At 39.4% G+C, this 14,185-nt stretch overlaps 2 protein-coding genes across 2 annotated transcripts in view; both read right to left on the reverse strand.

Annotated features, from left to right (window-relative positions):
* The window catches only part of LOC308393937 (protein NLRC3-like), a 133,423-nt gene that overhangs the window by 17,998 nt on the left and 101,240 nt on the right, over positions 1-14,185 (reverse strand). The gene's annotated exons all lie outside the window — the stretch shown is intronic.
* The window catches only part of LOC308407479 (protein TANC1-like), a gene marked incomplete at its 5' end in the record, with an annotated part of 37,796 nt that continues 34,447 nt past the window's right edge, over positions 10,837-14,185 (reverse strand). The window contains one exon of the mRNA XM_080899128.1: positions 10,837-10,945. Coding sequence (XP_080755254.1) covers positions 10,880-10,945 — 66 coding nt within the window. The 3' untranslated portion in view covers positions 10,837-10,879. The remainder of the gene's footprint in view (positions 10,946-14,185) is intronic.

A 14,185-nucleotide genomic window follows, 5' to 3' on the forward strand; every position in this document is an offset into this window, starting at 1 on the left:
TGCTTTACAAAGACATTCAGCGTCGGTATTCACTCTTTTAAAATGCCACTGAACACTGGAGTGAAATGGAGCCCTGATCCTCAGAGTTTTATTGTTGCTAACATTTCTTATAGATAGCACAGATAGTGCCCCACTGCAGTAATCACTCATGTCTAGATATTCCTGTTAAAAAGGAGTTTTTCCTCCCCACTGTAACATGGCAAACATAGCAAACGGATAATCCAGCTGAAGCTTCAGACAGCCGTCAGACAGTGAAACACTGCCATCTGCTGGACGCGAATAACAAAGACGCTGCTTTGACGGGTGAGGGAGTTTCAACAAGTCTGCAACGACTCAAGCATCAAACTACAGAACTATTCTAGCGGACATGGTGCTCTAATGACTGCTTCATTAACGCAGCTCAGAAAGGATAATAGAAACTCAATAAATTATGAAATACAAAACTTACTGGTTCACTGCACACACAAAACGTCTCTTATTAGCACAACACTGCTCAGGGCTCAGAGTGTATTCCTTATAACCTATTAAACCTTAGCATGTTATTTTGAAGTGTTACAGGTGAAACAGCCAACCAGTGAAGTTACCTGTAATTTCAACATTGAGCTACAAAAATGCTTTTTTTTAAATTTCTTTTTACAGTTTTGCAATTTTACACAAGTTTTATCATCAGTGTCACAATGACTGCTGCTAAAATTGAGTATGAGCTTGTTGTTGGTCTGATTAAAAGGTTAAATGTAAAAGCATAATTTAAACATGTGATGTGAGGTCATTAATTACAGTGCAGGTGTCCTGCTTTAGGATCATATATTAATACTTCCAAAACAGTAAAGTTGTAGAGAATCTATGTTCATTATCGTTGCTAATCATGGAAAGACAAAGACGTCAGACTCTGCTGAAAAATATTACACCCTCCTACTCTCTGCACACAGCGGTCTGAGGGACCTTCCAGGATCGGGGATTTTATTTATTTTGTTCTTTTTTTGGTCTTACTGGTTAGTAGGTGGTGATTTTGTACCTGGTGATCTCACATTTGGAACATAAATTGCTTTGGAGCAGATTAGGTTCAAAGGATAACTTGGCTCTTGAAGTTAGCCGGATAAGACAGCGTTCTGCTTCACAGTTGAGGCCTCAGAGAGTTGTTGCTAACCAAAGTCTATCTTGTACGGCCATGCAGCATCTTATGACATTTTGTAACCTGAGCAGTGAAATGATTGCTGTTTTAGTGCACATACACAGTGTGGGGATCAGTATCAGGACAATAAAGTTATGGTGCAAAAAGCTGCATCTGGTCAGAAGGAAAAGCACGCACACTTGGAAGACTTGACCATTTGCACAAAATGAATGGCTGACACTGGACAGATGAGAGAATGTGGATGGTCACACCCTCGTGCATTAAAGAGGGCTTTCAGTTCATTGAAAACACAAAACCAAACACACAAAAGACACAATGAGACAGCTGATCAGTTTGCTTCACTAAATCATCGACACAAGCCGTGTTGTAGAGGGTACTGCAGCCGTGGCAGGTTATCATCTTAATGTGGCCCTGACACTCCATTGTACGCCACAAAGCTGTGAATAAATGAAAAGCAAAGAGGCATCATCACTAACATAATAACTGTAGAAGTTATCCCGCTGCATTACATTTATCAGGATATCGTAATAAATGTTCATATGTTGCTTTGCCCCATCATTGTTGTCATTAATATCGGTACGTGACACTGGACACTTCCTGTCATTCATATGTCCTGACTTTGTGATCAGTGTAGCAGCTTGAAAATAACTGCTTGGTTAACAGCAGGTGTACAGGCAGGTGCTCTGATCAAATAACATGTTTGGCTAAAGAAACAGAAAATAAAAACATGTAAATAGGAACACCCACATCTCTACTTCTTCTTCTATTTTCCATTTCACACTTACAAAAAAGTTCTCCTGCGTAGGTGTTGAGACAAATATATGTCAATTTAATACTTCAGACAGGCCCCAGAGCAGGTCTGAACAATTAGTCCACTTAAAATCAAAACTGCAATTTGAAACCATGCAATTAGCAATTTTGCAAAGAAAACTTGGCTAGGCTAAGCTAAGCTAACTGTTAGACAAAGTAGAGGAGTTGGAAGAGTAAAGGATTCTGGTTAACTCCAGTTCAACTTAACATTAAATTAAACTGACAAATATCATGTTTATATTCATATCTTAGTCTTTTGATGAGCTCTATCTTATAAATCTATTAGACTCAGACGAGGTCGGCACAGGGACAGGCCTCGGGGGTCCAGGCCCACCCGGTGAAGTCCTTCTTCCCCAACATCTTCTGATGTACTTCATTTATACATTTTGGTAATGAAGTACTTAAACTACCACCTCACTGATTAGTTATTGCAGTGTGAGCTCAGTTCAATTAATCAGGTCACAGTAGTTTAGCACTTCTACAGCAATCATGCAACCAGCATGACTGAGGAGGACACTGGGTGGACGGGCTTTGCAGGTCAGACTTTGAAACTATCTTTTATTGTCATTACGCCAAAAGCAGTGAAATTATATGCTGTCCCATTCAGTGCAAATAAAGAATCTGTGTTTACTGACAGGACAAAGCACTGAACATGATTTCATCTGTTAACCTGGACAAATTCCAAAACAATTCCTTATTATTTCTTTTTCTTAAGTAAAACCAGTAAAAGCTTCTACTTCAAAAATATGGACTTAACACTGAGATCCTGATATTTTAGACCAGTTGAATTTAGATGATCTTTTTTAGTTCGTTCAGTTTGCTGGTTCTAACGACGACGGTCTTCATCAGTTTTAATGTCACTGTGACTCATATCTCTGCATGGCTGTTTTGTTCTGAGTGCACTGTGACAATTAAGTTAAGATCCGGTGATCAGCACAGCAGCCTGGGAGTGACTGCTTGGTTAACGACAAGGTTTACAAGACCTGATCAAATGTCACACTGGAAATATTTTGCAAGTGAAACAGCAAATGAAAAAATGTAAATATGTTAACTGGACCACCTACATTGTTTCGAGAGCAGGGGTGAACTAAAGAGTGCGACCCATCACTTCAGTTTCAGCATATAATTTCTATTTAACACTCAAAAAAATCTGTTGTACAAGTATTAAAAATATATTCACAAATGAAATTTACATGCCTGAGATGAAAACATTACTCATACAAGTTGTCAGGTAAAGTCTATAGCACTGTTACATCTAAATATGGACACTGAGCTGGGACGATGTCACAGATCTGAGCCTCTGCACCTTCACTATACGTTTGTGTATGTCAGGCCTGTCCTGTATCTCTCCACCACCTGATCCAACACACCACCAAATCCTGATCAGCTGATCATCTCTGCTCCTCTAATCACCTGAATATCCAAGTATCCGAAAGTGTCCATCGATCTGACAATACAATTGTAAACCCGATCACTGACCTGTGCCCTAATGTGTTCTGTGCACTTGTGAACACACTTCCTTATGGAGTACGTTTATTAAGGACACTCTTTCATTAGCACACAGGTTCAATAACACAACAAATAACCTCCAATAAACCTTTTAATAAACTGTCATTGGAGGCTGATGTGTTCTCTCTTGGCTTGTTTTCTTGTTGTGTGCCACACAGAAAATAAATGCATGGTGTCTTAACTCACTGATACTGGGATATCAATGAGCACAGAGTCCAGCCAACGATGGCACAAAGTCAAACCTCCTTCAAGGAAACTGGAGAGTCCAACACTGGCATTGAGGCTACCCCAACAATATCAATATGGTGTAACTTCCTGCTCTAACTCAGGCGCCTTCCCCACAAGAAAGATGATATTTTATGTACTCGAAGTCAGACCTGGAATCTGTGGGTCAGACTTCCTGGGCCCCCGACCCCTGACCTCTGAGATTTTCATGTCTTGTATTTTATAATATTTATCTTTTGTTCTCCTGCCAAAATTGTAAACACTGTCATCATGCCATATTGCACTGTTGTTCGATCAGCTTCATTAAATATACTTTTATATATACTTTTATCCTTTGTTTTGTTATACATCCATTTAAATCCTCATATGAAATTATTACAACCAACTGGTAGTAAAACAAAAATAAAAAGATTGTTCAACATTTTAACTGCAAATGGTCAAAACATTCACTTTATTTGCCAAAAATTATACTTAAAAAGGGGGAAAAGAAGTGTTAATAGTTTATTTGAAAGGTCAAAATATACCAACACATCTTTTTATTTTAAATCTATTTGTTTGTGCATTAATTTTTTTTCTAAAGCCAGATGTGGAAAAACAGGCTGCATCTACATGCAGGTTCTTGTGGTCAGTGGTCATCATATTTGCATTATCTTTCTGAGTCACAAGCAGGGAAGTGTTAAAGTTTCCTAGAAGTGGTGGGCCAGTGATGTAGGTGTGGATGCAAAGGATTATTTGAGGTGGTGCTGATCAGAAGTATAAAAATCAAAGTGTCCAGATCCAAACACACTTTGTTCCTCTGTGACAGAAGTGAACTAGAACTCACAGCAGCATCTGAACTGCAGAAGAGATCTCTGCTCATCTCCGTCTGCATTCCTCTTTTGGTAAGAACTTATTATGTATCATTTAAAATGATTTTCCTTTTAAAGCTGGGCAGCAGGGTCACGTTGAACATCTCCATAAACTGTCATAATTCTGCTGCTACACTAAACACTGCATTCGGTGAGCACACTAAACTTACGTAAGCTGTATATTTGCACGGTGAGAGACCTGTTTTTGCTGATTTGTGTTCAAATACAACAAGATCTTATTTAAACTGACTGTCAGATGTTGCCTATCCAGTTATGTAATGAACCCACTATATACATGAACCACAGACCCTTCACGACATCTTCATCACCTGCTGTTCCAGACAACCAACTTATACCTGAACCACTGCAGGTTAATCATCATCATTAGTAAAGGAAAAAAAGGTGAGTGTCTTATTATTTTTATTTTGCAGTGTGTCACTGTTACTACAGAGCACACTGAAACATGTGACAGGAAAGAATAACTGAGTGCAGAAAGGCATTTATATTAAATCGGATTTAAACTTTGTTCTTAATGAACCGGATCTATTATGACCTGGACTTTTATCTATAAAATGGGCTTGTGAAACCCAGAGGAAAACTCTCTCAATATATCTGTAGATATAAATATATATTTATCCAAATCACATCAAGTAAAAAAGGCAAAATGACAAAATTAAAAAAAAGAATAACAAAAAGTATAAATGAAAACACAAAATTTTAAGGCAAAAACAAATATCTTGATGTCTTAATACGATGAATATAAAATATAAAGTAATACAACAAGGTTAAATATCTAAACATTTAAACTACTTCAGCTTTTCAAAGCTTCTTTTTCCAGTTGAAAATGACATCATCACGCCTGAATCTGCTTCCAGGAGCCGTCCAGATCAGGCTTGTTCAGGATATTTAGAAATCGTCCTAACAGTTGAAAAATAAAAAATAAACAGAGAACAAAGTAATATATATGATTAGAAATAAATAAAAAAGAAAACTATAAATAAAACGACTTCTTTCATTTAAAGAAAAAGGTCTATCAGTCCTCTTGTCGTGTGTTTGCAGCTCACAAAGACGACTTGCTGAGCTGCAGGATCCAAAAGGATGTATCTGCCAAATTCTTAATGTGGAAAAATGTCCATGTGTTTTCTTCTCCAGGAGACGATGAAGACACTGTTTGTCTGCACGATGCTCGTGCTGCTCTTTGCTTCCGGATTTTCCAAAGTGAACAATTTTCAACCAAGCGAGCACCGACCTGAAGAAACACCTTATGAAAAGTTTAGAAGACAGCATGTAGATGCTAAGATGACTGAAAAGCTGTGTAACACAGAAATATCAAATAGGAATATCTACAAACTTGACAACAGTTGTAAGGAAACCAACACATTCATCCTCAGCATTCCAGCAAAGGTCAAATCCATTTGTAGAGGTGATGGGAGGTACGATGAAAATAGCGGCATGACGTATAGTACCGCAACGTTTCGCATAATTAAATGTAAGCTAAAGCATCAGGGAGCCAGGAAACCCAGCTGCCAGTATGAAGGCAGGCTTCTCACTAACAGGATCATTGTCGTGAAATGTGAAGGGAAGTTACCTGTGCACTTCGATCGGGACCTTCTACCCTCTGAGAGCAACGATGGCGAGCAACTATGAGGAAAGAGTGGTGTGGAGGGGGGCGTGGTCTGCGATGCTGCTGCAGGTCAGATGGATGTACCTGCGCTGCATTTGCTATCACGCCTCGCCAACTTAAAAGGCTTTGTGCTGTCTGAGTTGTTGGTGTTGTGGATGTGTTGGCTGGCAGTCCACAGACAGACTGATTTACACAGCTGTGGAAAAAATAAAATTAATAAATAAAATAAATTGGAAAACATAGATGTGTCATTATTTCATATAGATTTCAAATAACATACCATTTGATGTCAACATGGTTTAGTTGCATTTGCAGTGCTCGTGCTGTTATATTCTTATGATTCTGTTCATTTTATGAGTGTATCCTTCAGCCTTGCTTCACATATTTACTGCTGCTTGATCAGCTTTAGTCCTGCTAGCATCAGCACAGGTAGAAACAGATCACACATCAGAGAATCGGCCGTGCATCTAAATGCAAATGGAAACTAAAAATGAAAACATAGATAACTGAGCTGAACTTCATAGATCTGAAAGTTGACCAATGCATACATAGTGCTAAAAATCAGGTATCGGGAAAACACATTATTTTATATTATGCTGATGTCAGGGCTCTGAGTGCGGGCAGGTGGAAATGTGGATCCAAATGCAGGACTCCGAGACGAAATGTAACTAAAACCACAGCTTTTATTGCTGGCATGAAACAAAAACAGAAACCAAACCATGAAACCAAGCAGGAACACACAGGCAGGGTCTGAGGGTACGACGCGACACCAAGCGTGGGAAAACACAGGGCTTAAATACACAGGGTAGTAATGAGGGAATGGGCCACAGAAGGGAGACACAGCTGGGGGAGCTGAACTTCATAGATCTGAAAGTTGACCAATGCATACATAGTGGCAACACATTATTTTATATTATGCTGAAGTCAGTTTTTATCCAATTTTATAACTATATCATATAATAAAGTCTGTTTTGAAGTTTACTATGGTAACAATTCATCTTTTTAGGCTTTTCAGAAACACTGTAACTTCATAGGTATGAACCAACAAACCATTTTTCATCATGACAATAAAAAATAAATCTAAAGGAGATAAACATCACAACTGTTCAACCAAGCATTAAGTCCATTTTGAAACAAAGAACGATGTACACTCAGCCAATCACATGGCAGCAACTCAATGCAGTGTAAAAGGTGAGATGTAAAATAAAACAATTAAAAATATTAATTAATCTTAATCAATCTTAAAATATGAAGCAATCTTCTAACTCCCCTTTACATACAAAGCTGTGGCCAACCTTACAAACCATTTTGAATTTTTTCCAGCCGAGGCGTTCAAAATAACCAAACTGCTAATAGTCACGGTTTAATTTGGGCAGCTGCCTGCCTAATATAATGTAAAATCATCACAATATTTTACACAAAGAGAGTAAATGTATCCTTGTACTCAGCTAAGACAGCTGGGCTGCTGTGGCTTGTGTTTATGTTCAGAGTGACATCTGATTTAAAAGCACACTGTCATGGTTGCGGCTGTGTGCAGGCAGGATGAGGACCCAAACGCAAGCTCACGGAGGCAGGAATGAACTCAAAACACAGCTTTATTGCTGGAGAGAGAAACCATACAACCTAAACGAGGAAACTATAACGTAATACACAGAAACACACGGCCATGAATGAGGGAGAACGCGACACAGAACTGAGGGAGACGCAGACATAAATACACAGAGGGTTAACGAGGGAAGTGGGAGCACACGGGGAACACAGGTGACACTGATAATCATAACAAGACACGGCAGGAGTGAACGCAACACTGACGGGAGACTGTCAAAGTAAAACAGGAAGTACACGGAGGTTCAGAGAGGAGGAGAGACAGCACGGGGAGAGCACGGACATAACGGGCTGGGAAAACATGGAATAAAACTCAAGGAGGGGAAACGAGGGCTCACAGATAAACAGAGGGGCACACAGGAGGTAATCAAATAAGGAACATCTTAACAGAAACCATGGCATAAATAAAGAACAACACACAAAACATACGAAAACTAAGAATGCTGGGCCAACATGGCCCAGGATCATGACAGACAGCAAAAGACACTGAGCAGCATATCAGTCAGCATGGGAAAAATGCCATAGATTTAAGGAACCAGGCTAAAATAATTGGTTTCTAGTGGGTTCTATTGTAAGTGCTCTATATTTCAGCATGACATACTGTATGCATCCTACACTGAGAACCCTTGAAGCTGATCATCAGGGTATGCTGTGTACTTCTTACACAGAAGATAAAATAACATGCAAAGATTTTAGATGGTTGTGGTTGGTCCTTACACACAGATGTAAGGTCAAAAAAAAAAATCACCCACAATGGATCGTTCACAGACGCTGGTCCAGTGGAACCCACTTCCACAAAGGCTGCACCTGCTCTGGCAGAACAGGAAGCATCAACTACATAGTAGCTATTTTCATAATTAAGACATCAACTATAGGTGTTCCCAAAATGTGCCATGTTGTCTGCACACCTGACAGCTCAATAAGTCCTGTGTTGATTACAGATGGTGGTTGTTTCCAGAAACAGCACTTGCATAAAACAAGTACAGAGCACTTTATGAGCCAACCTGCTTCTTTAATGAGCATTTAGGTTGTTTGTATTCAGTGTTCACAGATAATATGCTCATTAAAAGGGGGGATCCACTATGTCCTTCTTCACAATCCTGTCTGCCAACTTTAAGAAGAAATCAGAGTGACGCAGAAGCTTTAAAACAGTGTTCAGAATAATCAGTGATGCTTTTATCTGAACTGATGACAGATAAAGATGAACGTGAGTGTGGCAGAAGAGTAAGTTCTCCCTCTTTCTTGGAAGTATACAAAAGTCTGTTGTTTATAAAAAGTTAATAAACAAACAACAAGTTCTTACAGAATGAGACGTGAAGCCTGGAGACGAGCAGTTCAGACACGCTGTTATTAAATTCTACCTGAGCAGGTTATAGTTCACCTCAGTTACGGAAGAACAAATAACACTTGGCTCTGGGAGCTTCAGTTTTTATACACTGTCGTAGCACCACCCTAAGCCATCATTTGCATCAACACCTACATCACTAGCCCAGCAGTTCTAAGAAACTTCTCTGTTTGTGGTTCAGAACCTAATGTGACACCAATGAGCACAACAGCATGCAGCTGCAGGTTGTTGTTCATACCTGGCTTTACAATAAAGAGCCATGTTTGCAGGCAGCTGTTTGAAGTTTTGTGTAAAATATCATTTTTATAGAAATAAACCAAATGTGTCTAAATATATTAAGTAAACAATCAGAATAAGAACATTTTGAAATAAAATCCAAAAACTGCATCTGGCTTAGTTTTTGTTGAATAAATAATGACTCTGTGTAATATGTCATGTGTTGTATATGTAAGTTGTATTTGTACAATGAAGCCAGGCTTTCTTTGTGTTAGCTGCCTGACAAAACCTAAAACTCTAGTCAGAGATTGCAGGTGTCACAACAGACATGATCAGCTTTCTCTGTCGATCCTATCTTTCTGTTTCACACTCTGTGCACTCATAGAAATAAATCTTTAAAAAAACAATCACATGACTCTTCTTCCACACAACATGATCCCTGAGTGCCGCCTGCTCCAACCAGACATGTTCTCACAGCGACGATGGTGATAATTAAAATCTACAAAGAACGTGATAAACATTATTAAAATGCAGCACTGTTAAAGCAACGTGATTAATGCTGCATTAAAATGAGCCTTTAGCACATAGAGATGATTCAACAGTTTCATTTGACTTCATTGTTTCTAAGGCAGATGCTACACCAGTGAAGGTGCACTTAGTTTTCACACACTGCTTCTGCATTGTGTCTTAGTTTTAGTGGATTAAATAATGACACAGTGTTTGTTTGTTTTTCTTTAGTAACAAATGACCTCAGACCAGCTTATAATATTTTATAAACAAATAAGCATAAATGCATAAACTCAGCCTGGAATCACATGGGATAAACATGGGATGTGCATTTTTTTATTTGTTTTGTGTTACTGAGTCTTGCAAGAATGCCAACCTTACCAGCAGCAGCTTGGTTTTTTTGTTTGTTGTTTTTTTAATTGAATGAGTGCTGAAAGTTGAGCAACAGCTGTGACAACGAGAGAAGATGGAGCCAATCAGAAACAACTGTGAAAATGTACAATATGCAAGCTAAGAAAGCAAAGTGTAGCAATGTTGCCATCATTTTTGTTGTTGTGGGATTTTTTTCAACATTCACTGAAAATCACTTCTCTCATATTTCCTCTTTATTATTTTCATCACTGTTTAAGAAACGTAACAAAGTCTTATAAAGCATCTAAACCAGCATCATGAAGTGATGTTTAAAGATGGCAGCAAGCTCACAGCATCTCTCAACTCAAGAGCAACATTCAAAGTGCACAGGCTGAAGGAAAGTATTGATTTTATCACATGCAATTACAATACGCCTTTTCATCTGTATCTGGATGTACAATGGGTATCGTTGTTTGTCCCAGCAGTTTACAATACAGAATGTGCACGTCTGTGGGGCTTTTATAAAGATTTCTATTTGCATTGATACAATTGCTTGGATCACAAATTGTTCCAACTTGATTAAAGTCACCAATGATAAAGGTATTCTTGCGCTTACAGTTACCATTATTATCTCTGTTTGCTATCAGATCATCACATCCCCCTTGTGGGATCATGTTGATGATATGCTGGTTTTCTGAACACGTCCGTTAGTCATGCAGAGCACAGTGCCAGAGAGCGCCACCAGCAGGAACATGGAAGTCTTCATTGTATTTCTATATCGAAAAAGTAAACAGAGTGAATATATAAATCAGTATTATTTCATTTCATTTATTAACTTGTTTATTTTTGTTTCCTAAATGTTAATCGTGCTTAACTATTAAAGTAAAAATACAGATAGATAGGAAACTCTCTGAAAAGTCAAACTGTTTTCAGTGAGTTTATATATTTGCCAGAGGAAAGGTCAGAATCTGCATATCTGACCACTTTGAATCAATTTATATCTAAACAGAAATCAGTAAAAGTTCAAATCAGTTTATCAATATCCTCACTTATGAGGATATTGATATCCGTATAACTGGAGTTATTATAGATTTTCATACATGACATTTCTGAAAAAGGCGAGGGTGTCAGGGTCCCTGTGTCTACCCGCTCGCCTCAGTGTGGCTACATGTGTTTTTTTGTTTTGATTTTGTCCCCGCTCTCTCCCTCCCTCCTTCTCTCACTGCCTGGGCGGAGCTCATCTGTGGGCTCCTGCCCTTGGCCCACGCACCTGGTGACACCTGTGGCTCATCACCCAACAGTGTTCCAGTCCCCTTATAAGATGGCAGCCCTGTATTTCTCGTCGCTGGACCGTTGCCGACTCTCGTCAGTGTTAACCCCAGCTCAGTTCGTTCTCGTGTTTCCCTAGCGATCTTCTTACAGTAACCTTTTGCATCTCTGTGAATAGATTTCCCTGGACCTGCCCCTGTGTTACCTGAGCGATCAAGTGTGTGAGGATTGGAGCGAGCTTTTGTGTTTCTTGTGGAGTGTGAAGAGGAGCGTGGAGCGTGGATGGAGTGAGGACTTTGGAGCGTGTGTGGACTGCAAGTGTCTTTCCCCCCTCCTGTTCGTGTGTGGAGTTTTATAAAACGATCTCATTTAAACGGATAATCCAGCTGAAGCTTCAGACAGCCGTCAGACAGTGAAACACTGCCATCTGCTGGACTCGAATAACAAAGACGCTGCTTTGACGGGTGAGGGAGTTTCAACAAGTCTGCAACGACTCAAGCATCAAACTACAGAACTATTGTAGCGGACATGGTGCTCTAATGACTGCTTCATTAACGCAGCTCAGAAAGGATCAAACATATCAATAAATTATGAAATAAAAAAATTACTGTTTCACTGCACACACAAACCTTCTCTTATTAGCACAACACTGCCCAGGCCTCAGAGTGTATTCCTTATAGACTATTAAACCTTAGCATGTTATTTTAAAGTCTTACAGGTGAAACAGCCAACCAGTGATCCTAACTGTAATTTAAAATATTCAGCTGCAAAAATGCTTTTAGCAAATAGTTTTTTATGACTGTGCTAAGATTCAATACTAGATTTTTGCTGGTCTGATTAAAAGGTTAAATGTAGAAGTTTTGGGATCATATATTAATACTTCCAAAACAATAAAGTTGTTGTAGAGAATCTATGTTCATTATTGTTGCTCATCATGGAAAGACAAAGACATCAGACTCTGCTGAAAAATTTTACACTCCTACTCTCTGCACACAGCGGTCTGAGGGACCTTCCAGGATCGGGGATTTTATTTATTTTGTTCTTTTTCGGTCTTACTGGTTAGTAGGTTGTGATTTTCTACCTGGTGATCTCTCATTTGGAACATGATTTGCTGTGGAGCAGATTAGGTTCAAAGCATGAGTTGACCTGGCATTATGTCTTGGATTACAAAAAAATCCCACATTAAACCTTGAAGTTAGCCGGATAAGACAGCGTTCTGTTTCACAGTAAAGGCCTCAGAGAGTTGTTGCTAACCAAAGTCTATCTTGTACAGCCATGCAGCATCTAATGACGTTTTGTAACCTGTCACTACAAAGGAGCAGTGAAATGATTGCTGTTTTAGCGCACACACACAGTGTGGTGATCAGTATAAGGACATTAAAGTGATGTTGCAGAAAGCTGCATCTGGTCAGAAGGAAAAAAAACACGCACACTTGGAAGACTTGGCCAGATTTGCACAAAATGAATGGCTGACAGTGGACAGATACAAGGATGTGGATGGTCACACCCTCGTGCATTAAAGAGGCCGTTCACAAAACCAAACACTCAACAGACACAATAAGACAGCTGATCAGTTTGCCTCACTAACTCATCTACACAAGGCGCGTTGTAGAAGTAGAGCAGGGCGATATGGCCAAAAATATTCATCACGATATAAATTTGAAAATGTGCGATAACGATATAACTGACACGAGACAAAATACTTTACAACTCCACTTCATTTGTGCAAAAAAAAAAAACAACAATCAATGTATTTTCACTTAAATAAGCAGCTGCTTTTCATGTGCATTAAACTTATATAAAAATGTAACAGTGCAAATGCAAATTCCTCGCTGACAGTTTAACCAAAAGGCATTTCCAGTGGAAACTGGCCGACATATCCTCAGCACAACCATGTATAATATCCACAAAACTTAAAAAGAGGTTAAACAAACACACAATACAGTAATATTATGTTGAAGCACAGTACGTATCACTCCGCGGGGCTCCTGCCTACGATAGCCGTAATGCTCCAACAATCCATCAAGCGGTGCGGCTTCGTAGCTTAGCAAAGTCGTACTAAAACATTTGACAGATTTTCGAGCGCCGTGCACATAAAATCGTTTCCAGGTCAGTAAACACAACCAGGATTCATACAGTGGCTTGCAAAAGTATTCGGCCCCCTTGAACTTTTCCCCATTTTGTCACATTACAGCCACAAACATGAATCAATTTTATTGGAATTCCACGTGAAAGACCAACACAAAGTGGTGAACACGTGAGAAGTGGAACGAAAATCAGACATGATTCCAAACATTTTTTACAAATAAATAACTGCAAAGTGGGGTGTGTGTTCAGCCCCCTTTGGTCTGAGTGCAGTCAGTTGCCCATAGACATTGCCTGATGAGTGCTAATGATTAAACAGAGTGCACCTGTGTGTAATCTAATGTCAGTACAAATACAGCTGCTCTGTGACGGCCTCAGAGGTTGTCTAAGAGAATATTGGGAGCAACAACACCATGAAGTCCAAAGAACACAGCAGACAGGTCAGGGATAAAGTTACTGAGAAATTTAAAGCAGGCTTAGGCTACAAAAAGAAACAACGTCCCACGGAGCACTGTTCCAGCGATCATTCAGAAATGGAAGGAGTATGGCACAACTGTAAACCTACCAAGACAAGGCCGTCCACCTAAACTCACAGGCCGAACAAGGAGAGCGCTGATCAGAAATGCAGCCAAGAGGCCCATGGTGACTCTGGACGAGCT

The sequence above is a fragment of the Rhamphochromis sp. 'chilingali' genome (genome assembly GCF_963969265.1).
Source record: "Rhamphochromis sp. 'chilingali' genome assembly, chromosome: 1".
Taxonomy (NCBI): Eukaryota; Metazoa; Chordata; class Actinopteri; order Cichliformes; family Cichlidae; genus Rhamphochromis; species Rhamphochromis sp. 'chilingali'.